Raw genomic sequence first — 26,703 nt, forward strand, 5'->3', positions numbered from 1 at the left:
TGCCTGCATTCACCTGGGGAAATAAGAAAGACTTCAAAGATCATGCTGCTTGTGCTTCAAAGATTCTATAAAGTAACTTTCTAGTAATCCATTTGTTTTGTGTCTCAAGTGCTACTTGAGGATCAAAAAGGATGGATGCTTGTTTGATTGTTTAGGAAAGATAAAGGTAGATGAAAGATAAAGAGAAGAAAATATTAATTTTCATAATGAAGGAGTGTGCACACTTACAGCTCCTCATTACTGAGGATATTGAGCAGTTCTTGCACTAGGCCATCAGGGGGCAGTGTTTTGTTCACTACGCTGGTGAACAGCCGTTTGCCGTGCTGCAGTTTTCTCCATGGAGTTTCCAAAAGAGAGTTACTCAACCCATAGATTCCTGCTGAAACAAACACAATCATCCATCACTTCCTGTGAGCTTTGAGTGAGACACGCCCACCAATCTGGTGCTGAACGAGTGAAAGTGGTCTGTATTGCAGACGGTAGGTGTAACACTGCAAACAGCAGTGCTTTATGCAAGACCACTGGTGTCTTAACACAGAGCGCTTAACTGAGGGACTGAACAAACCTGCTTTGAGATGAATGGGCTCTGAACTGCCCTTGTTTCCATAGTAACACAATGTGTCTTCATTGGCCCTGCATCCAACAACACAGTGAGAAAAAAAATGAGTTAGTGCTCACTGCTAAAACACAATTAAACACATATTTACAAGCTATTTTTGCATCATTTGTCATTGTAATCACAGAAACAATTTACATAGTTATATAATGCGTATACATAGAACTGTAGAACAAGTCAGCGCAAATCAACACATCCTAATTAATAAAGTAGCAAAACATGCACAAAAACAAGTCATTTATTATATAAATATATACATATTTTAGGGTTACACAGTGCAAATCAATACATTCTAAATAATAAAGTAGCAAAACTCACAAAACAAAAACAAGTCATTATACACACACACACACACACACACACACACACACACATTATTATGAGACAGACAAAAAGATTGAATGATAGAACGACACAAAAACAGACAGAATGAAAGAATGATAGAATGATACAACGACACAAAGATAGACAGACAGATAGAATGAAAGAATGATAGAATGAGAGAACGACAGACAGACAGACAAATAGGTAGAGAGACAGACAGACAGATAGCTAGACATAGACAGACAGACAGACAGACAGACAGACAGACAGACAGATAGATAGACGGACAGATAGGCATAGACAGACAGACAGACAAACAAATAGACAGACATAAACAGATAGTCAAATAGACAGAAAGATAGATAGACGGACAGATAGGCATAGACAGACAAAAATAGATAGACATAGACAGACAGACAGGCAGACAGACAAATATAGACAAACAGACAGACAGATATAGACAAACAGATGGATGGATAGACAGACAGATAAGAGAGAGACAGAGAGAGAGAAACAGAGAGAAACAGAGAGAGAGAGACAGACAGACAGATAGGCATAGATAGACAGACAGATATAGACAAACAGAGACAGACAGATGGATAGACAGACAGACAGACGGACGGACGGACGGACAGACAGACAGGCATACACAGACAGACAGACGGACAGATAGGCATAAATAGACAGACAGACAGACAGATATAGACAAACAGAGACGGACGGACGGACGGACAGACAGACAGACAGACAGGCATACACAGACGGACGGACAGACAGATAGGCATAGACAGACAGACAGACAGACGGACGGACAGACAGACAGATAGGCATAGACAGACAGACGGACGGACGGACGGACGGACAGATAGGCATAGACAGACGGACGGACAGACAGATAGGCATAGACAGACAGACGGACGGACGGACAGACAGATAGGCATAGACAGACAGACGGACGGACGGACGGACGGACAGATAGGCATAGACAGACAGACGGACGGACAGACAGATAGGCATAGACAGACAGACGGACGGACAGACAGATAGGCATAGACAGACAGACAGACAGACAGACAGACAGACAGACAGACAGACAGACAGACAGATAGGCATAGACAGACAGATAGGCATAGACAGACAGATAGGCATAGACAGACAGACAGACAGACAGACAGACAGACAGACAGACAGACAGACACACACACACACACACACACACACACACACACACACACACACACACACACACACACACACACACACACACACACACTGACATAGATGAACTGACAGACAGATAGATAGTAAGACAGTCAGCTCATGAAAGAAATCTTCCTAAATCAGCAGGAGAGTGATTCTCCTTTCAGTTTGTATGCATGAGCTCAGTCAGTCTACCATTAATTTATCTGATTAGACATGTTCCTGTTTTCATACACATGTATCTAGTGGATGGATCCTCAGTGCAGCTCATTACTCCTGATGGAACTATGGTGATATAGCTGTGTTTCAGAGGACATTTTATTGGCTCAGGAGACACAGGAGGACGGCTATGAAAGGAGAAATGGCCAATTTAGGGTTTTTGAAAGCACTTTGAGAGGGACATCAATAATGCTGGTGGAACAGTTTGGCAGGGATGGCAAACCACGATGGAGAGAAAGTCAGACAGCGAGAAAAGGACTTTAGAAGCCTCAGAACTCTGGAGACTGGACTGTTGTATAAGTACTAGGGATAAAACAAGCATGCAGAATAAGTATGCAGAATGCTGACTTTCAGCAAAACCACATCTGTTTTAGGAATCTTCAAATGAATGTTTATTAACGGAATTTTGCTGAGCTACATTACTTTTTGCACAGGATTAAGTGCACTGAAGAGATGCGATTACAACGTTTATTTTTTCTCTGTATTCAGTTTCATTCATCTACATGTTCAACATATTGTTTCTATTATATACTTATTAAATGATTAGTTCTGGTCAGGGATGATGACTATTAAAAGCTATGATGACACAAAACACCTGTAGCTACTGGTTATATCTAGTACCTTATTGTTTAAATATACATAACTCCATATTACACCAGGTGAGTCTAGAAAAAGAACTTCATTTGAGCAAACTACAATGGCACACACAAAATATCTTCTAATAATGGCCTTATTTATCACCTATGCATTAATTGCACTGAAGTGTCTAAACACTAGGGCATAAGAGCCAAATAGCCTTCTAATGATGTATTAATGCAGTACAATAATTGCTAGAAAACAAACAATTACAAATGAATTTTGTACCAGAGACATGCTTTCGTTAATATTTTTATTTCACTAAATATACACAAATAGCAAACTTTTCAGTTAGCAGGTTTAAGCACTATGTCAAGGTGATTTCATTTTGAGATTTGGATCAGAAAGACCAAGACAAAGACAGCTAAAACAACAAGTCAATTAGAAAGCAGACACAAATTTTAGGGTTACACACCCATCTATCATACCAACTTTCAGGAATCTAATTTTAACTACACCCATAACAGTAACACTATCCAGCTACACCCATAAATGCCATACACAAAATTCTAAAGTCTTATAGGTCATATTATATCATGATTTTTTTTTTTTTTTAATGTACGGTTGTTAGAATGTTTATAAAGTTGTTTATTCTTGTTATGTTATGTTTTTTAATAAAACATGTTATTGATTTGCGTATTGACTGTAAATGCCCTATTTACATTTGAAATTAGAAAAAAGGAATTTTGCTGTCAGCTCAAATCAAGTTTGTAACAGCTCCATCCTTCAAAGCAGAACCAGTCATTTTTGCAATTTTTTTTTCTCACTGGGGATGAAAATCTGAAATTTACAAAATGAAGACTTTCATCTCCACAGATCAAGGTAAGTTTGATTAAAGTTTGATTAATGCGAGTCTACTGTTCAATAGTTTGGGGTCAGTAAGCCACAGAAATTTATTCAGAATACTTTATTCAACACGTTACAAAACAAATCGAATAAATGTTCTTTTGAACTTTATATTCATCATTGAATCCTGAAAAAAAGTATATCAATTTCCACAAAATTATTAAGCATCACAACTGTTTTCAGCATCGAAAAAGTTTCTAGAGAAGCAAATCAGCATATTAGAATGATTTCTAAAGTATCATGTGACACTGAAGACACTGGAGTAATTGCTGCTGAAATTTCAGTGTTGCGAAAAGAGAATTAAAATTACATTGTAAAATAAGCTAAAATAGAAAACTATTTGAAATTTTTACAACTTAATTTTAAATAATATTAAGTCGCAATACATAATATTTAAAATAATATTTCACAATATTATGGTTTATACTGCATTTATGGTCAAATACATGCAGACTTGGTGAGCAAAAACATTAAAATAAATCTTACTAAGCCCAAAGTAAGTTGCAGAAGTATAGAATGAGCTTTTTGTGCAGCCCTGTTTCAATAAATTGTCATATATCCACTGGGGAGGAAGTTTTAAAATTTACAGAACGAACACTTTAATCTCCAAAGATCAAGGAAATTTTGATTCCCCATGAAATGAGCCCTTCAAAGAATCTATATCGTCTATATGTGAAAGCAGTGGGCAGCACACTCAAAGAGGAATTTTAATACCAAACCTGATCTGAACAAGCAGAAAACGGTTTCACTGGCCTGAAATATCATAAAACCCAAGTCTATTATCAGTGTTGTCAGTCACATCCCTGCAGAGGAACAAACAAAACCTCTTTATTCTTTTGGAAAGGCTGTCTCTATTTACAGAAGACAGTTGTATTGATCACAGCACAAAATGCCCATTGTAATTCCTCAAAGTTTATCTGGACATGTATCATTTTGTCCTTTGTGGCCGAGGAAAGAAAGGGAGAGTCCGATAAGCTCAATAATGATCTTGTTTATTAAAAGGGTAAACAAATGAATAACACTCCCCACAGCTATCGCTTTCTGTTTCATTACTGGGTTTGGAAGTCTGAGTGGCCTTCCAACGTATTTTCTGTTTATAAATATACGCTTGAAGAGACAGAGACGAATGGACAAATATTTTCCTTTTAGTCCCTCAGATGACAGCATAGACTTAGGTAATACATCACTACATTAGCAGACAGCCTTTCAGCAAGCTAAAGGATGGGGTGAGGATGTCTTGCCCCAAGTTTGTACACGGCTTACTACTGTGATTAATGTATCTGGAAGAATTAAAAGAAATAAAGAGGACAGTTTCCTTAAATGAAAACATGGAAAATATTAGTAACACTGGATAAAAGTTAGGAGATGCATTTTAATGAGGTAGTTTACCCAAAAATGAAAATTCTGTCATTAATTACTCACCCTTATGTTGTTCCAAACTTGTAAGACTTTCGTTCATTTTCAGAACACAAATTAAGATGTTTTTGATGAAATTTGAGAGCTTTCTGACCCTGCATAGACAGCAATGCAACTGACACATTCAAGGCCTAGAAAGGTAGTAAGGACATCGTCAAAATATTCTATTAATGGTTTATTGCTGCCTATGCAGGGTTAGAAAGCTCTTGGATTTCATCAATATCTTAATTTGTGCTCCGAAGATTAATAAAGGTCTTATGGGTTAGGAATAACATGAGGGTGAGTAAATAATGACAAAATTTAAATTTTTGGGTGAACTATACCTTTAATGCATCCTAATATCTAGCTGAATACACATGGCAGCATCAATAAAATCGCTATAGTATACAGTTAAATGGATAGTTCACCAAAAAATGAAAATTTGATGTTTATCTGCTTACCCCCAGGGCATCCAAGATGTAGGTGACTTTGTTTCCTCAGAAAAACACAAACGAAGATTTTTAACGAAAACCGGTGCAGTCTGCCAGCCTTATCATGGACGTGGATGGGCACCAAACCTTTAAAAGTAAACAAAAACATGCACAGACAAATCCAAATTACACCCCGCGGCTCGTGACGATACATTAATGTCCTAAGACACGAAACGATCGGTTTTTGCGAGAAACTAAACAGTATTTATATCGTTTTTTACCTTTGATACACAGCCACGTCCATCTGTCATGAGCACGAGATCATCATCCGGCTTGTGACATGTGAACGCGCTCTGTCGTAGAATACGCAAACGCCGGAAGCGATCTGTCGCATGTATATGACACTCATTGTTTACACAGTGCACAGAGATTGTGGGTATAGCGGCTATTCAAAATGGTAATTACTTGCGCGTATTCTGATTGTTCAAACCGATTTAAAGCTAAAAGATTAAGTTTGCTTGCGCAAACTCATCCGGGACTTTTCACTGATTTCCCCTTACGACGTTTGCGTATTCTACGCTAGAGCGCGTGCACATGTGACGTGACTGATGCCAAACTCGTGCTCATGACAGATGGACGTGGCTGTGTATCAAAGGTAAAAAATTATATAAATACTGTTCAGTTTCTCGCAAAAACCGATCGTTTCGTGTCTTAAGACATCAATGTATCATCACGAGCCGCAAGGTGTAATTTGGATTTGTCTGTGCATGTTTTTGTTTACTTTTAAAGGTTTGGTGCCCATCCACGTCCATGATAATTCTGGCAGACTGCACCGGTTTTCGTTAAAAATCTTCGTTTGTGTTTTTCTGAGGAGACAAAGTCACCTACATCTTGGATGCATTGGGGGTAAGCAGATAAACATCAAATTTTCATTTTTGGGTGAACTATCCCTTTAAGATCAAAAGTTTACACACACTTTGCAGAATCTGCAAAATTGTAATAATTTTACCAAAATAAGTTAAACTGCCCAACTGATCACTGTTTTTTAGGTCCCACAAATTTGTTGGTTTTTCAGCATTTTCGTGTATTTGAACCCTTTCCAACAATGACTGTATGATTTTGAGATTTATTCTATTTACACTGAGGACATCTGAAGGAACTCATATGCAACTATTACAGAAGGTTCAAACACTCACAGATGCTCCAGAAAGAAAAACAATGCATTAAGAGCCAGGGGATGTAAACTTTTGGAGTTTGAAGATAAATTGGTAAATTGAACTTATTTTGTCTTCTGGGAAACATGTACCTTCTGTAGCTTCTGAAGAGCAGTACTAAATTAATTTATTTTTTATTTTTTACAAAATAAGAAAAATTTACACATCTTCATTCTGTTCAAAAGTTTACACCCCTGGCTTTTAATGCACTTTTTTTCCTTCAGGAGTATCAGTGAGTGTTTGAACCTTCTGTAATAGTTGCATATGAGTCCCTCAGTGTAAAAAGATGGATCTCAAAATCATACAGTCATTGTTGAAAAGGGTTCAAATACACAAAAAGCTGAAAAACCAAAGAATTTGTGGGACCTGACAAATTTTTCTGAAGAACAACGGGCAGTTTAACTGTTCAGGACAAACAAGGGACTCATGAACAGGTAACTTCAGGTAACAACGCAGTTAAGAATCAAGCGTATGTAAACTTTTGAACAGGGTAATTTTTATAAATTCAACTATTATTTTCTCTTGTGGACTATATGTAAATATCTTTTATGTGAAATGTCTTATTCAGGTCAGTACTAATTAAAAAAAATTACATTAGCAATTTATACAATCCCTCTTGTTTTGGTAAAATAATTAACATTTTGCAGATTCTGCAAGGTGTATGTAAACATTTGACCTCAACTGTATGTGTTCACTCCTATTGCTGTTGCTCATGTTACAGTTACTGTGAAAGTATTCTCAGGCTACTAGTTTGCTAATGCAAAATAAAACAGATTCTCTACACTGAACCAGGATTATAGCATTATACACACAAAAAACATGATATTTTTGACCTTTAGTATGTGGAATCATGAAACCCATCTTCTTAAATCGCCTTTCTGAGAAAGTCACGCTGCTGGAAACACGCCATCTGTTCAGACTATATTCTAAATAGATTTCTTGAGCTTTGGTATATGGAGAGCAGGTGGTGGCACCAGTGCCTGCTGTCCCTCTTAAGGACTCCAAAGCTCAGACAGTATCATCACTGTCACGTCATCCTCACAACAAATGATAAAGTGAGATGATGAAAAAGAGGCACTTCACTTGTAGTTATTTCTCAAAACTTTGTGTCTCTTTAAACAGACTTGATATATGATGTCAGCACCAAGTGGTTATAATTAGTGACAAGTGGTTTTAATTAGCGAACCGACGTCTGAAACGTACATGATTTAATTGGATTTAACTGAAAGGTTCTGTAAGAATGCATCACATTATTATTTAATTTTCTTTCTTTAAACAAAAGGAACAAAGGCATTATTATTTTACAGCATTTCAATTTATAAGCTGATTTTAACAACAACCTTTTATGAAATCTCTCATTTCAATTATATTATAGAGTTTGATAATAATTAGAGTTTGATGTACTGAGAACTAAACACAATTATGAATGTATTTGCCACAAAGAACTCCAACCATTATAACAAATTCACCTCAGAAAATAAAACAAACACAAAATTCGCTAACAGTAAACCATTTATGATTTATTCAAAGTATTCACCATTTAAGCAAGGTTATATATAATGAAAATGACCAACTATAATTTGCCTTCCTCCACTCACCTGAAGTCAGCAGTAAGAAGATTGAAGCCATTATATAAATGAGCTTCTGAAGACACTTTACGGAGGTATGCCAAACTGTCCAAGTTATCCGTCAAATAGTTGGACACCAGGAAACCTGAGTAAAAATGACAAATGAAGACAAGCATGTATCAATAATCCCATTTATTACAACCACGGATTGTGAAAGTGAATGAATAGGTTGTGAACTGCTTGGTGAAGGTCATTTATTTTGTCCACTCTCAAATGTCATTTAGGCAGATTTAGAAAACTAATTGCCTTAAATTAATGCAATTTGTTGAACAACATGTACTGAGCCATATTACTCCAGCTCGTGCACGCAGCTGTTGTGTACAGCCATCCAAATAACAGCTGGGTTGTTTGCATTATATTTAGTGACATGGCTTGGGAACAGAGGGGTTGGGTGTGCTCGACATGCTTTTGATGGTAAGTGCTAGTGAGGTGTCAGCCTATAAAGAGGTCTTGAAGAACCTAAACAGAGATCGGAGTGATGACAGTGAGGAGCCTAGTTCAGCTGAGTGGAGATCTGCAATGAACAGCTGTTCGCGTCTCCGGCCTCAACACCCATATGCACGTGTTTATGCGAACTTGTCAGCAATCATTAAGAATAACACAATTAAAGCAACCCCACTTAATATTCAGCCTAACTTCTTCAGCATTGTGGGTTACAAGTAATGAGCTTCCAGTAAGAATGTGAAAGCAGCGTACAGAGAAAATCTACATCATTAGAGTAACATATCATAAAAATGTGACTTTTTCCATGTTTAAGTGCTATAATCGGGTCTCCAATGCATCTACCAACCTAGAAAACGTAGGAAAAATCCCCCAGTAACTTTGTTTTGGTAAATGAGTATATCAGATTTCGCTCCCCCTTAACATGGTAAGGGGATCTTATTATATTACCGCCTCTTAATCTGTCACAAACGACAACAGTGTATCAGTTGTAACACCATTGCAAAAGTTTGAGCAAAGCATGCTAACTGTTCTGTCAGAACAGATCTAATATAAACATGCAATTTCTTTTCCAGCTGTTCACAAACATAACCGACTGCTTTTGTAACTCCTATGTTTTTAACATTTACTTGTGTGTATTTGACAGTTTAAGCGCAATAAGACATGAAAGAGAACTTAGTTTAGTACTCACATGTCATGTGACAGCCGCTTTCTGTGCACAGGTTTTGGATGTGTATATTTTTAGGATATTTTGGGTGCTATAAAACCAAACATGTTTTATAGCAGAGTATCTGAGGGGAACAGCAGCTCACTTGCATTTAAAGAGAATGCACGAGAACTGGGCATTTTTACTTAAAGGTGCTATAGAATGGAAAACTGTGTTTAGCTTGGCATAGTTGAATAATAACAGTTCAGTACATGGACATGACATACCATGAGTCTCAAACACCACCATTTCCTCCTCCTTATATAATTCTGGTGTTTGCAAAAGACCACTGAAAAATAGGTCAATTCCAACATAAGACAGACTATTACGCAATAGTCCCGATCAATAATAGTTACGCCCCTAACATTTGGATCGCCCAATCATCAGTAACGTCAGCACATCAGTAAAATAAGACGAGCTAATGAAGGGACATGGTTAGCTTACTGCTAGCGGTAGCCTGTACATAAGATTTTACTTACCACATAAACAGAGAGATGAGTGCACTGATGATGGCCAATGATTTACAGATCCTGAGCATCACTAAAGCATCAAAACTTGTGTGGTAAGTCCAGGGGCGCCGCTAAGGGGGGAAAGTTAGGACAATTCTAAGGGCCCACGCCATTTAGGGGCCCCCAGAGATCTGCTTTTGTGTGGTGGGGGGGCCCAACCTCATATTTTGTCATAGGGCCCAAAATTGCGAGCGGCGCCCCTGGGTAAGTCCTTCTTACGTTATACTACTTCGCTGCAGTATAACGTTACACAGAGCACATGCGATCACAGAGTAAAATGTCGGCGATTCAAAACAGCAGATTCAACAAACCGCATATTAAAAGCAGAGTTAAATAAATAAAGCGGCCGTAATTAAATATATATTTCCTCCATGTGTTTCCTTACAGCTGTGTGAGCGAGTCGCTCTGTGAAACAGCCAATCAGAGCAGAGCTCCTCATTATTATGCAGGAACCTTCCAAATAAGGCAATAACAGAGCATTTCATTCTAGGGACAAATCCTAGGGTTGTAAATGGACTTGTAAAACCGTTTCTGGAGATTTTTTGCCCTTTTCTATGCCATATACCTTCTATGTAGATATAAGAGAACAATTTAAAATATTGTTTCAATGCATTCTATGGCACCTTTAAAAATGGGCATTTTTAAAATGATATAATAAATGATATGTGGGGTATTTTGAGGTGAAACCTCACAGATGCGTTCTAGGGACACCTGAGACTTCTATTGCATATTGTAAAAAAGAGCCTAATAGGTCTCCCTTAAAAATAGTGTTATTTTATTACTACTTTCTTTTCACTTGGTGGTTCTTGCAAAGACAAGTATTTCTATCATTATCACTCTGGGTCAATGATTTGTTCTAAACAGTCAAGTGTGCCATGACTTATGGAAAATTTCTATAAACCAACATGGATGGAAGGACCTGAGTCCTATCCAGTGACCAGAGATTTAGTCATGGGCTCTTTTGATTAACATGGTTTAACAACCACCCAGAATATCCTAAAACCACCTGGCAAATGCCCTAACTAGATTATCCTAAAAATGGCAAAATGCTAAAAAAAGAAGGCCTAAAGGGCCCACCCAAAAATGAAAATTCTGTCATCAATTACTCACCCTTGTGTTGTTCCAAACCTGTAGGACCTTCGTTCTTGATGTTTTTGTTTTCTCGTAGGTTCGTAAAATTAAGGTTGAACCACTGATGTCACATGGACTATTTTATCAATGTCCTTACTACCTTTCTGGGTTTTGAACGTGTCAGTTGCGTTGCTGTCTACGCAGGGTCAGAAAGCTCTCGCATTTCATCAACAAAATGTGACCCTGGACCACAAAACCAGTCATAAGTGTAAATTTGTCGAAATTGAGATTTGTATGTCATCTGAAAGCTGAGTAAATAAACGTTCCATTGATATATTGTTTGTTAAAATAGGACAGCGTTTGGCTGAGATACAGCTATTTGAAAATCTGGAATCTGAGGGTGCAAAAAAATCTAAATATTGAGAAAATCGCCTCAAAAGTTGTCCAAATGAAGTTCTTAGCAATGCATATTACTAAACAAAAATCAAGTTTTTATATATTTATGGTAGAAAATGTACAAAATATCTTCATGGAACATGATCTTTACTTAATATGCTAATGATTTTTGGCATAAAAGAAAAATCTATAATTTTGACCCATACAGTGTATTTTTGGCTATTGCTACAAATATACCCGTGCTACTTAAGACTGGTTTTGGGGTCCAGGGTCACATATCTTAATTTGTGTTCAGAAGATGAACAAAGGTCTTACAGGTTTGGAACGACATGAGGGTGGGTAATTAATGACAGAATTTTCATTTTTGGGTGAACTATCCCTTTAACAACCGTATAGCAACAGCTTAAGAATACGGATGAAAATTCCACTCCAGTCCCTGGCCATATCTATAATGTTACAAAACTATTATAGGACATTGTGAAAAATGTGGCCATTTCTATCATCATGTGTGAATTTTTCACAGGCAAGCACCACTCACATTTTCTTGAGAAAAATGCAAAAGATCTAGTTATTGTTATTATTTCTTTTGCTGATTTGAAAATCTCATTTATTTTTTGTTTGTGAGGAAGTATTTGTACAAGCCCCTTTGGGCTGTTTTTACTTTCTCAGCACTTCCGTTCTTTGGTAAAATTTGTTTCAGTCTTATGCTTGTATATTATAAGCAAATACATAAAAATTGGAGATGTGCATGTATAGAGTGTTGGTTGCATAAGACTCTTCAGTATATTGGTCCATGATATATGTTTGCACACAGCAAATTGTGTTGAGAGACTCAATCTCCTCAAGCTGTTTTTTTTATTAATATATAAAAAATACAGGAAAATAGTCTTTGCATGCCTGCTTACTTGAACAGAAAGTACACGGATGATGAAGGCTTTTGAAAGGTGAATTATGCTACTATTAAGAGTAATTTGTCAGGGTAATACATTGATTAAGTGTGTCTAGTCAACTGCTCAGTAATAGTAGGGTACATTAATACAAATGGGTGAAAGATCTGCACTACCTCTCCCCTGAGCGTCTGGATTTTGCCGTGTTTCCAGGTAATTGGTCAGTGCCGCCAGTTTCCCTCGTTTGCTAATTCCCAGCCATGATCCGCCTTCCTTCCCCTCTTCCAGATCCAGACCTAATGACAGAAAACAAAAAGTCACATTGTGATTTAACGCCGGAGTGACATTAAATCCTGTCTGCTGGCTGTAATAAAACAACCAGCAGGAGATCAGATTTAGATTTACCGAACTGCTCAGGAATGTTCACTGAGAATGACCTGGACTGAAAGTTACAGAATAATATTTTTCATCTTGATATTGAAAAGAAAACAAAGCACTTTATAGGCCCAAGAACACTCATCTGTCTGAAATTCTGAACAACTGAATCACTAATTTCTACCAAAAACAACAATGCTAGAGATAGCTTCATGTAAAACTACACAGAATAACCACAGAGTGATTTATATTTAGTAAGAGCCAATTAATAATGGTACAATTTAGAAAAGTATCCTTAAAAATACCCATCCTTTTCATCTTCACCCAAAGACTCCAACATTTCTCATCCGTACCCCACACTTCACTCCTCCAGACAGATAAGGGCTTCTTCGTTAACAACAAATATAATATTTCTACCACTAGACATAAAAGCACCCATCAATTACAGACCATTCAATTCTGTCTGATCCAAGGACTGCTTGGCAGAACACAGATAGAATAAACAAAACAAAAGCTCCATGATCTTGTGAAGCCAGGGGAATGACTGATTTCTGTTGTGGGACGTATTGTTTAGCAGACTGGGTCATCAGTCAACTGGACAGTTTTTACTCCTTGAGGGTGGTCAGCTGAATCCTGACAATGGACATTTAATCAAATGTGGATGATTACCTTTTCCTCTCCTAATGTCACATTTATTATGACTGAATTCCCACTACTGAGGAATGATGCAAGAGACTTAAACATAATCATAACCCCTCAAGCACTAGATGCAACCCGCTTATCTTCTAAATTATTCTGTTTCCTCAAGAAAAAATAATCTTCAATAATTCTCTCAAAACTGAATGTTCTGACAAATAACAATCACTGACTCACTACATGATGCAGTTTAAACCGGCATGAAGTAGTTTGAGGAATTGGATTTTGCTGTTTTCCAGTGGCAACAAATCGTTGAAATGTAAAACACATAGTAGCAAGTAATCTAGATATCCACAAACAGAATTTTCTGATGTTTTCTGAATTAAGTAACAGGCTAAATAACACACAAAATCTGCCTAATAAGTCCGAAGGTACTAAATATGTAACCCTGGACCACAAAACCAGTCATAAGTAGCACAGGTATATTTGTAGCAATAGCCAAAATACATTGTATGGGTCAAAATGATCGATTTTATCATAAATATCTCAAAACTTATTTTTTTATGAGTAATATGCATTGCTAATGACTTCATTTGGACAACTTTAAAGGCGATTTTCTCAATATTTAGATTTTTTGCACCCTCAGATTCCAACTATTTTCAAATAGCTGTATCTCAGCCAAATATTGTCCTATCCTAACAAACCATACATCAATGAAAAGCTTATTTATTCAGCTGACGTATAATGATGAAAATTAAATCTCAACTGAACCTTATGACTTGTTTTGTGGTTTAGGCTAGGGTCAGATATATCAAAGCTAAAATAAAAAATAGAAAAGTAAAAGTCGTTATTTTTGTTTTCTTTTTGCACCAAAAGTATTTTGTAGCTTCTTAAATTTATGGTTGAACCACTGATGTCACATGGACTATTTTAACAATTAACTGCCTTATTGGGCCTTGAATGTGGTAGTTGTGTTACTGTCTATGCAGTGTCAGAAAGCTCTTGGATTTCATCAAAAATATCTCAATTTGTGTTCTGAAGATGAACTAAGGTCTTACGGGAGGGGGAGTAATTAATGACAGAATTTTTGGTTAGAAGCAAATGAATTGGAAAAAATGAGTTCTGTTATGTCTAAGTGGGCTATTCTTGACCAGAATGACATGCAACATGGACTAGACATCACAAAGACAGTCAAACGTCTGGCTCTGTGAGACACAATAAGGGCTGTGTTTCAGCAAAAGACTCTTGAAGAAACTCCCGTTCATCCAAAACTGCAGCAACCGCAGTGAACATGCAGTTTAGACGAACTCTACCGACATAAAAACCAACATCTAAATTCCTCAGTGACACAGCAGAGCCAATAGATCTCCAAATGTTGGTGAGATTAAAACTGGACTTTGGATATCAAATATTTGTCTAATATTTGAAAAACAAGACTGATCTTTACCGCTGAGGATTTCATTGTTGCTGCCCCAGAAGTCTGCAGCTTTAGACGGTCTGCTGTAGACCTCATCCCTGTTTGCAGCCAGAATAAGCCTGCACAAAGAAGATTAAGGTGACATCACAATCTCTTTCACAGTAACCTTCCTATACAATCATACTGATAACATATAATTTCTATAATAACACATATCACTATAGAACCACCTTTAGAATCATCCTTACAGTCTCATAAATGAAAAAAAAAAAACGTAATGCTGTGCTTTGTAATGTGTACCCGTGGGTAATGGACATTGTGTTAACCAATAAAGGGCTGACTTTCAGTCGGACTTCCTGTGGGAGGGGGAGAGAGGGAGGCTGGCACTGTTGAATGGGCTCAGAGGTCACATGTGCACCTAAATGTGTTTATCTCGTGCTGATCCCAGGAGAGTGCCGACTGCTGTGCCAGCAACACACCTAAGGCCCAGAGATGGCTCAGCTGTGATGCTAAAAGCTGCTGTGTGTGGCTTTATTGTCTCTGCTCAGGCCTGATGCTCTGTAGAAGCCTCTGTCATTAAAGGGATAGCTCACTCAAAAATAAAAATTCTGTTGAATAATTACTCACCTCATGTCGTTCCAAACCTGTAAGACCTTTGTTCATCTTCGGAACACAAGTTAAGACATTTTTGATGAAATCCGAGAGCTTTCTGTCCCTGCATAGGCCCAGAAAGGTAGTAAGGACATCATTAAAATAGTCCATGTGACATAAGAGGTTCAACCCTAATTTTATGAAGCTACGAGAATACTTTTTGTGAGCAAGGGATTTTGCAGATGCATTATTCGTCAAAATGTTCATCAACGACATTTTTTACTGACAAAAATGAGACAATAAAGAAACAAAAACTTGTTTTGCATGACAAAAACTATGACGAAAATGTATAGACATTTTCTTCAACAAATAAAAACGAGAAAAAAAATGTTAGGGAGGGACAATTTGGGAAGAGATTCTTTTAGAACGAATTTGCTTCAAGGTTAGTAGTGATGGGTTGTTCTTGAACGATTCGTTCATTTTGAACGAATCTTTAATGTGACTCGGGAAGAACGAGTCGTCTCGGGGAGTGATTCGTTCAGTCGCGCATGCGCAATTGCGCAACTATAAACGAATGACTCAAACCCGAAGACTCGAGAGATGAACTAATCCATTCTCTTTCCGGCTCAGGCAGCATTGGTTAAGCGTATGGGGATGTCACGTGATGAACGAACGACTCAAACCCGATGACTCGAGAGATGAACGAATCCATTTTCTTTCCAGCTCAGGCAGCATAGGTTAAGCGTATGGGGATGTCACGTGATGAACGAACGACTCAAACCCGATGACTCGAGAGATGAACTAATCAATTCTGTTTCCGGCTCAGGCAGCATAGGTAAAGCGTATGGGGCTGTCACGTGATGAACGAACGACTCAAACCCGGACAGATAGAGGTGAGGGAGTTAATCATAGACTGAAGACCCAGGTAAACAATGAATTAATCTTTTCTGTTTCTAATAGCATTATAGTTTTGTCTTGTTTGTAGTGTGATCAACGTTTGTATAAGCAGTACATGTGTTATGGAAGTAACACATAGCTTTTTAATTATATTTTGCTAAAATGAACGAAATGAACGAAATGACTCGAAAAAAGATTCGTTCATTTTGCTGAACGAGACTCAAAGATCCGAGTCGGTAAAATGATCCGAACTTCCCATCACTAAAGGTTAGGTTCATTTGAACGGTCCTATAGCCTATTGATCTATTCGGCCAGGCACAGTCTAGCTATTTGCTGCACGTCTCATAAAATGTTCAAAATGTTTTCCGTCTCATGAACGTCTCATGTTGAATTGTCCATTTTGACGAGTATTTATGTAAACACACAAGACTTTCATGTCTTAAGTAACCGTAAACAATTGGAAGAATATTGGACGTGTACCAGTACATTGCATCTGTGCATTCGGTTTTAAAGGGACAGCAGCCTAACTTAGTTGCTATTGTCTGTGGCATTGATGTTAATCAAGCAATAAAAGACAGAAAATCACTTTAGAAGCCCTAATAAAGATGAATCTAAACTTATTTATATCATTAAATATGTTTTTTTGAAAGAACGAAGAATGTGGTTTTATTTAAATTTAACATCAAGGCACACTGCGTGTAACAGCAGTTAAATCTGTCTAATATGATAAAATCTTCATATTAAACCTATACAATGAGTTTGGGAATTTTAGAGAAATGCTTAATAAATGCAGTACGCTGTAATTAAACCCATTAGATTTTAGCTGACTAAATCGACCGTAGATTTACAGTAGACTCAGATCGACTATTTAGTTGACTAAAAACAGAATAAAACTAAACAATTCAGATGACTAAAATATGACTAAAACTAAAATGGCATTTTAGTCAAAAGACTATTACTATGACTAAATTAAAAATTGCCGTCAAAATTAACACGGCTTTATTCAACAATTTCTTCTCTTGAACGCAGGCTCCTGCATCAGCAGCACCAAACGCATACATCAATGTACTTTTGAGAATAAAGTCATTATTTTTGTTTTCTTTGTGCACAAAAAGATTTTTTGTAGCTTCATTAAATTGCAGTTGAACCACTGATGATGGACTATTTTAACAATGTGCTTACCAACTTTCTTGAATGCGTCAGACTCAGTTGCATTACTGTCTAAGCAGGGTCAGAAAGCTCTTGTATTTCAACAAAAATATCTTCATTTGTGTTTCGAAGATGAACAAATGTCTTACGGGTTTGGAACGACACGAGGGTGAGTAATTAATGACAGAAGTTTCATTTTTGGGTGAACTATCCCTTTAACATGATATCAATATTTCATACATTATTCCTTTCTGCAGCTACTGTAACTCCATAAATTCATAAACTTATAAAGAAAAATGACTGCATGATGCAAAACATTACTTTCTTACTGGTACTTTCAAGGCCTGTATGTCATCTATGTTATCTAGCTAGATAACATTCACTTGGGGATAAAACGACAATGCGGAACACATTACAGATTACTAAACGTTCAGGTCTGCAAGGCATTAAAACGAATGTACAACGAAGGCAGAATTGGCCCAAAACTCTCTAAACACTGGCTCTTGGCCAGTGGGCCATTGTTAAAAGTTCTGTCAAACTCTAGATAGTGCTGACAGCCTATGCACCTTGGTGGGTCATTAATGTAAACACAGTCGGTTGAGTGAATGTAAACTGTCAGGGCAAAGAAAAACATGAGTCAAAAGGTCTGTGCATTAAGCCTTGAAGTCAAAACGCAACTCATTTTTGAGTGCACAAAGGTTTGTCATTCTGCTTTCCTGGCCACGCATAGAGAAAACGCAAAACTTGCACTAACTCCATAACAACATAGAGAGTCAAACATCCGCTGTAATTCCAGCCTGTGGAACCTGACGGGCTGACAGAGAAGAAGAAAATCGGAGAGACAAAGAGTGATGAAATATCCTGGAGGCTTCGCAGATTGATCTGCTATGGTTGATGCACCCCAGGAATATGTGCTCTGTACTAGAGACAGCTTGCAAAGCAGAAAAGCTCCTCTCCATCTGAAAACAACTTACTGGCTTGACAATGTCAATTACACCAGACCTTGGGCAAGGTTATCACCCTCTTTGTCAGCCCAATTGGAGAGATATTCATTCCCACTGAAACAGAAAAATGGCAAAAAGATGACTGGACACAGAAAGACCTGAAAAGAAGTCAAGGGCAGATGAAGACGCCGTTTCAGGAGAGCCGAAGGGGGTCCCTGAGTGATGTAGACAGACAAACTCTTTGTGTGATAGATAGGAAGAGTGACAGAAAATTATTGTTGTGCTGAATGTTCAATCAATTTCTTTCAGATAAAATCAAGTCCTGACTCCCAAACTATATTTTTCCTTCTTCATTTTTTAACAAACCTACATTAAATGTGTGGGGTTGGTAAAATATTTTCGTATATCATCAAAGTTAATGATAAGATTTTATTTGATCAGAAATACAGTAAAACAGTAATACTAAAAACTTTTCTATTTTTATTGTAAAATATAATACACAATATATTAATGTAATTAAGTAGACCTTTTAGCACTCATTACACCAGTTATCAGTGTCACATTATTATTTTTTATCAATGCTGAAAAAGTTATGCTGCTTAACCATTTTATGGAAACTAATACATTTTTACAAGATTTTTAATATACAAAAAGTAAAAAAAAACAGCATTTATTTCACATAAAATATTTGGAACAATGTAAAAAGAATAAATGCAAACGTTTTCTGAGACCTTTTGAATGCTAGTGTATGTCACATTATGGAAGTAAAATGGGTTGCAAACAGCAATTCATGCTGACTTTAAGAAGACGTAGGCATTTTAACATAAAAGAAATAGCACACCTCACCTTTAAAGGTTTCTCTGAATTTAGATACTTCAGGAACTATAGACTTAAATGCCAAGTGTACTTCTTTATGTTGCATTTCAAAGTAATCTTTTTATGACTCCCATCTAAACATGAATTTCCCTGCACACTCACACACTTTCACTTTCTTAATCTTTCTTTCTTTATGCACACATAAAGTGGCGTCTTTCTTCAGAATCTGTTATACATCGCATTTCAGTGTTAGCATCAAGGTAGCAAAGCATTACGATGATCACACTGCTTTTTTAACATCCACATCATCAAGAAAAGAGAAATGAGCACTATGGCAATGATAAATTATGTCAAGAGCAGGAGTTTTAGATATGAGTATCAGCTCTAAGTTATAGAGTGTCTCAAACAGCTCTACACTAGCAGAAACAAAATTTGTTTTACTTAAATGATCTCAAGCTTAAATGTATTTCAAGATCTTTCAGCCTCTCTGACAGGTTCCATCTTTTCCAAAGATAAAATATTAGTGCTAAGTGGATCCATTTAAGTGACATCAAAGTCATCACAGCCACATATTCGTAAACTGACCGAGACCTCCGGCCTGTTTTCTCTCAAAGGGATTTCAGAGCTGCTAGCTGGGAATGTGAGGCCAGAGGTTAACATGATGAGGATTAAATGGTTCCAAAAAGAGGCGTTTATTTTCACCAGCCACGTGCGGTGGAAGGCAGGTTGGTTTTGAACTGTAATGAACTTTGCAATAATTGTACACTTCTTCTGGGTATTGAGGCAGAAACCCTCATTAATCTCAAAGGCATTTCTGCTTTTAAGTTGACTTAATGCCACTGACCTGAATGGGGTGAATCATAGTGCATGAGTTTTTTTGATGCCAAATTGTAGCTTCTGTCGGTGAAATACGCTTAAGAGGTCAATGCTAATGATATGACATTACAGTTGAAGCGTATGTCGGTGTTTTATTGATCTTTTTATCTTGACTACCCACATACTCCCATCAGTACATATACCATCATAAACACCAAACATGAAATTAGACATATGTAAAACTACATGTTTTTTAAATCAAATAGTTGATTGGTTGCCTGAGCAATGTGGTCACAAATGAAAACCCTGTATAATTGGGATGGTTTTGGTTCACCTGACCTCAACTAGACACAATACTTAAAGAGCAGGTCTGCAGAGCCGCAACGTTGTTAATCAAAAAAGTGCATGATAAATAAAGATATTATTTCTCAAAAGAAAGAGTCGACTCAGAACCGCCTTAACAAGTCACCATATTTTCGAATCTTTTCAAATAGTTTACATCACGTTGAGAAGACGCTGTGTTCTGCGCTGTAAAATCACATTTATTTTGTTTTTATTGCAGAAAAATGGTGTAGAGTAAGTGATTAAAATGTACTTTTTCCAAGATACCATCTTGTGCTCATCTTTTTACCAAGGATTGCTTCTCTAATCTTGGCGAGTTCAACCCAGGATATTAGGACACTTTAAAATACCATATGACCTTCTCTTTAAAGGGTCTTTACAGAAGATGCATTCGTGGGTTCAAAAACAGGTGAGGCAAAACAGAACGGACTGAATGCTGAGTTTCAAGATGCACTTTGGTCAATTAAGATGGACTATTTAATTTTATTTCTTTTCACCATTGCATAAATTAAATAGCCAATATTTGCTTTTTACAGTTTTGTCTTGCTTTTTAAAGAAAAAAATCAATTACAAAACAACTTTGAAATATTTATTTAACACTGAACATTTTTAACATTCTAGTAGACATTATAGACTACTCACAAAGCACAATTGAGCTTAAAATGAATAAGATAGTAAAATAATGTTCTTTGGCCATTTTTAAGACCCACTTCTTGAATCAGGCGTGTGTTTTTAATGCACAAATAAATGCCACCTTGCTGAGCAAAGGAGAATGTTATAATAAATGTATTACTAGAGCTGTTGTAATGATTGTTATAATTTTTTGTGTTACTTTTTATTTTATTTTACAGAACAACAGTAAAATTACAATACTAACGTTTATGGATGTTGGCTTTTATTTTGGCGGAAACCCGCAAGAAGACCTCAGTACTACTTTTTGCTGACAGCAGCAGATTTATGAATGATTCTCATTATGCTGTTTCAGCGCAGATTTTCCTCACGCTTTGGACGTTGAAACCTGACTAACGAGCTTGTGCAGCGCTGTCAGAATAAATACAATTTGTGTCAATTGCGATTTCAGTCATCATACAGTAACCAGCAAAAACCACCCCTTTCTCTTTTCATGGAAGACATGCAATATGATACTAAACAGTCTCTCACCGTCGGTGCTTGTAATGATTTTTTACGTCTTTCTTGGACAGTTTTAAATGCTTCCACACTGCCTACATGTTTGCTGCATTAGCGCGCGCCTCTATTTGATCGTGTCACGTCATTGTTCGGTATAATTTATTCGGCCTTTTCGCTTATTCTCTTATAATTTCGGTTGCTGAACATTTGGTGCATCCCTAATTTTTACTGTATTCACATAAATTCTGCCTTAAAAGACTTATTTAAAAGGTCAACTGAAATGTGTTGAAACACACAGCATTGTTCTCTGTGTTGTTGACGTCATTTTAACTGAAACAGGAAGACAATGCGGAACATATCAAGCAGTCCTGTTCCCTTTTTTTAATAGCCAATAGCATTTACTTTATATAACAGTTTGGGCCAGAGTCGTTAAGCTCGGTAAAGCCTCATTTGACAGCTTATGACAGCCAATCTCATCCATAAAATAAAGCATTCTGTGCAGAACTCAAATGGGTCCGATACATTTTGTGGTCTGCGCCAATTCATGCATATTATCTGCTCAGTGCTATTGTGTGTCTGGACTATGGTGGTTCGTGTTATAGAGCATGAAACCAGACTTTATTCTCCCCAATAAAAAGCATATTTACACTGTTTTAATCATTCCCTATCCCCCACAACGTGTCATTCACTGTACAGAAAGTACTAACTGTAATTGAGTACTGTGAACAAGTGACCTATTTCGGCCCCAGCTTCAGCATCTATTTGTAGTGTAGGTGGCTGGATGCTTCAGATTCTAGAGAGCATTTGATTGGACAGTAAGTTTGATGAGAAGCTGAAGTGCAGGGTCATACATATTGGTGGAAGTTAAAGACTGTAAGTTTTGAATGCTTATATCTTGTAAATGCAAATTTTGTCATTGTTTGGAGCACACTAGCTTATAGATAACCTTAAGGCTAACATATTCATACTAAAAGCCAAAACACTGATTTTTTTTTAAAAAGAGACTGAGATTAGTTTAGAGGCTTTAGACAGCCCTAATATTATAAGTCACAATTTCTGTTCTATAGGTATCAGTATACAAAATAAAAGCATTTTTTAAATAACCCTTAGATCTGCTCAAGCACCCTCTTAGGTATGCATACCCCTTGTTGGGAAACCTCTGGTCTCGGTGGATCCAAGCAAATTTTAATGTTGCTAGGTTACAGGATGCAATACAAGTAGAAATGCCCTCTAAACATCTGTGTATTCTGTAATATTGTTTGCAGATATACCTGATTACAGTACTTAATTATAGTTCATTTTGGCGCTGTTTTGTAAACAAGTTGATGTTCCCCTAAATCAGAGGAACCGATGCAGTTCAAGACAACCTTCAAGACATAGCATCATTGATTAGATTTTACATCCTGGGTTGAGTCATCTGTGACTCTGAACCACTGTGACTGACTCAATATTATTAGATAATCAAATTACAGCTCGCTGGGCAATAATCCTGATTAGCATAGCGTGTTACAATCTGACAGTATTAACAAAGGTAACCTCTCTGCAGTGAAGGGGAAAGGAGACAGAACACTAGCACATGCAAATTGATTACATACAAACAATCCACAGCTCACCAGGCAACAGCTATGGAGGGAAAAAAAATACTGACTTGGCTCTCTCTAGCTCTTTAGAGACTCCTGAGATTTTGCAAACCCCGACCTAGAAACATTTTCTTTAGGGACTGAGAGCTTAAAACTGTGGTAGAGGTCACCTGGGCCTAGTTCATCAGCTTGGTGCTCTAGAACACTATTGTTGTCCTGTACATTCATTGCTTCTATGGCCTTTTAAATTAAGTGCACACCACAGCTTTAACAAAATACAGGTTATACTAAATGCCATGATGAAATGAAGCAACCTGGGATTCAATGTAACATTAATGCAAATAAAATGTTCTCTCGAAACAGAAATGCACACCACCATTCAAAAGTTTGGAGTCAGTAAGAGTTTTTTAAAGACACTGAAACTTTTATTTAGCAAGGTGCATTAAATTTAGTGACAGTAAACACTGCATTTTGCTTGGATCCACTTAGTTCCCAACATGGGTTATGCATGCCCAAGAGGGTGCTTGAGCAGATCTAAGGAGATTAAAAAAAATGTCATTTTGGGTATTAATATACCTACAGAAATTGTGACTTATATGGGGTGTCTAAAGTAAAAAATATTATTAATTTTTTTTACATTCCTTTAAAGAAAATTCTGTGTAATATCAATTAAAATATGTCAACTAATTGACTAGTTGTCGAACAATGGTTAGATTAGCCAATCAGTAAGGTTCATCTGCATATTTTTTGTTCTAGATTCACCATTCAAAAATTTGAGGTCTTTACATTTTTATGTCTTTAATTAAATTAAATGAAATCTCTTAAGGCTCCATGTATGTGATAAAAAATACAGTAAAACTGTGATATTTTTTTTAGGCTTCTTTGTTGAATAGATTCAACAAAGTTCAAAAGATCAGCATTTATTTGAAATAGAAATATTTTGTAACATTGTAAATAATAATAAATATAAAAATAAAAATTCCTATAAAGCAGCTAAACGGTTTTCAACATTGATAATAAGAAATGTTTCTTGAGCACCAATTCAGCTTATTAGAATGATTTTTGAAGGATCATGTGATAGTGAAGACTGAAGTAACACCTGCTGAAAATCAGAATTTACAGAATTTTTACAATTTAAAAAATGTTAAAATAGGAAACAGGAAGTTTAAAAATGTCATATTATTACTTTTACTGCATTTTAGTAAGTGCAGCCTTAAACAACTTTATTTATTCTAAATTATTCTAAACTTTTTACCAGTAGTGCATTCGTATTTGTCAATTTGTATATACTATTTGATCTCTTCTGGATTTATAAGAAATATATTATATAAAGCCTTATAAAGTCTTATCAAAGCCCAATAAAAGCTGTTTTATTGCACATGGAACAGGTCACCTCAAGCGGACCGTCATGTTGAGATCACATGACCAGCTGAATAATACCCCCTCTTTTCCTGGACACTTTCGTCTGTGGAATAAATTAATCATGGCGCACTGTGATCATTTATACAATGTCATTGGCAACCGAAAACGTTTGCTTTTTCATGATTCAGCATCCACTGGATAGTGTCAAAACAAGTCAAATACAGCTACATCAGCCAGTGCAAAAATAAAGAAGCGCACCTTTACAAGCTGAAATATATGTTTATACTTCGGTTTAGATGTACCTGGAAAAAAATTAATACTATCTCAGCATTTATTCAAAAAATGTGCTCTGACAGTATCAACAACATCTTGTTTCCACACATGTGCAAGAACATTCCACATCTCTATTTGCATTGAACACACAGACAGTAAAACTTTAGGGGGCAGGTGCAATACCTGTAGGCATTTTTGGATGCAGGCCGAGGGTCAAACTTCAAGAAGATGATGCACATGAGGAGGTTACTGATCACACTGAGTTTTCAATCACACTGAGGTCACAGATCAGAGCTGGGATGTGCTAGGTGCTAGACGAAGAGATGAAAGAGAGAATGAGACAATGAATTTTGGATAAGAGGAGACAAAAGCTGTGCTTGTAAGTAAGCCAGAGGACAACCCTGAAGGGGACCAATCAAACTATTCCAGCAGCAGCTCTCACACCTCAATCTAAATATAAAATAAAACAGTAATTGAATACAAAGACAGAGCAGCTATTAATATTTTAGACCACATGATAACAATACAACCATGGTCTCCAATTTGTCTTACTAAACATATTGTGCTAAACAGGATGGAGATATGAAATATACATATGTTTTGATGTGAAAGTAATCGATATTGTGGAACATAGCAGAATCCAGCTCGTTTACACTGAATACATTTTGCTTATGAACACAGACATGAAAACAGTCAAGTCACAAATCATATCTTCCACTTTTTTTGGCATTATCTGACTGTGTTCAGATACATATCGTTTTAAGATAATATTACGTGTATAAATGTATTCCACTTTAAACCGCTGTCTTTGTTTCCCATTGTGCATTGTTCATAGAGAATGAACCAGTATCGATAGGTTTAAAGTCAGGCTTGTGTCAACTGAGAGAAACAGTCTGACAGCAGGCTAGCAGTAGCCTAACAAGCTTGCTAACTGTTCGGATAACTTGAAGACAGCGAACAAAAACGAATAAAAATTTAAGCTTGTTTTATTTTTAGCTCATAACAGGTTATATGATGTATTACTTACGGATCCATGTGCTGTCAATGCTCACAATTCATTATGCTTCTACTGTGAGGGGCAACTTAGAGCACAGGCTAACACACTGTACAAAGGGCTAAACCAACCTCGCATTGACGTTTCCAGAGAAGCCCACCGCTGATTGGCTGAAACCGGACCTGAGAGCGAGAACAGACCCGCCCATAGCATTACAACTGTTCACAAAACAGCGTTTATCCAGCCTTTCAAACATAATCACATTTAGAAGTTAAAAGAAACTGAACCCGGATCAGAATCGTAACCACGCTCGCTTATTAAGTTGGCTTGAGAAAGCCAATTTACTGATATTCTATTTAAACTTCCTATTATTATTCTTCTTCTGAGCGGAAAAATTTTCTGACTGCTACTCCTCCTAGAGCTTTAACTCTACAAACTCCAAACTCAGCCCAGATCTTCAGACTGATCCCGCCGGGTGTACTATATCTTTTCTAACTGATCGGACTTACGGTTTTCCTAAAAATGACGATTAAAACTGGGGAAAATCCCATAGACTTACATCGACGGAATGCTCAAATGAGCCAAGACTTTCAAACTCCAACTGTCAAATTTCAAATTTAAACTCCCAGAATCATTTGAGACTCAGTCAAGCTTCCCTTCTATCTACTATTTCTAATCCAATCAAACTCATTTAAACGTATCTATCTATCTATCTATCTATCTATCTATCTATCTATCTATCTATCTATCTATCTATCTATCTATCTATCTATCTATCTATCTATCTATCTATCTATCTATCTATCTATCTATCTATCTATCTATTAATCTGTCTGTCTATCTATCTATTAATCTGTCTATCTA

At 36.8% G+C, this 26,703-nt stretch overlaps 1 protein-coding gene across 3 annotated transcripts in view; it reads right to left on the reverse strand.

The window, feature by feature from the left end:
* tango2 (transport and golgi organization 2 homolog (Drosophila)) overlaps nt 1-25,981 on the reverse strand; it is a 31,754-nt gene extending 5,773 nt beyond the window's left edge. Inside the window, exons 1-7 of one of the 3 annotated variants that reach the window (XM_073841240.1) lie at nt 25,873-25,981; nt 25,029-25,156; nt 14,978-15,066; nt 12,696-12,815; nt 8,480-8,594; nt 566-633; nt 229-376 (exon numbers count right to left, since the gene is read on the reverse strand). In XM_073841240.1, the coding sequence (XP_073697341.1) occupies nt 229-376; nt 566-633; nt 8,480-8,594; nt 12,696-12,815; nt 14,978-15,066; nt 25,029-25,084 (596 nt within the window). In that variant the 5' untranslated portion in view covers nt 25,085-25,156; nt 25,873-25,981. Of the gene's footprint in view, nt 1-228; nt 380-565; nt 634-8,479; nt 8,595-12,695; nt 12,816-14,977; nt 15,067-25,028; nt 25,157-25,872 lie in introns of all 3 variants that reach the window. The other 2 variants (XM_073841239.1, XM_073841241.1) reach the window with 2 other exon arrangements.
* Between the last annotated feature and the right edge of the window lie 722 nt (nt 25,982-26,703).

The sequence above is a fragment of the Garra rufa genome, chromosome 5, assembly GCF_049309525.1.
Source record: "Garra rufa chromosome 5, GarRuf1.0, whole genome shotgun sequence".
Lineage (NCBI taxonomy): Eukaryota > Metazoa > Chordata > Actinopteri > Cypriniformes > Cyprinidae > Garra > Garra rufa.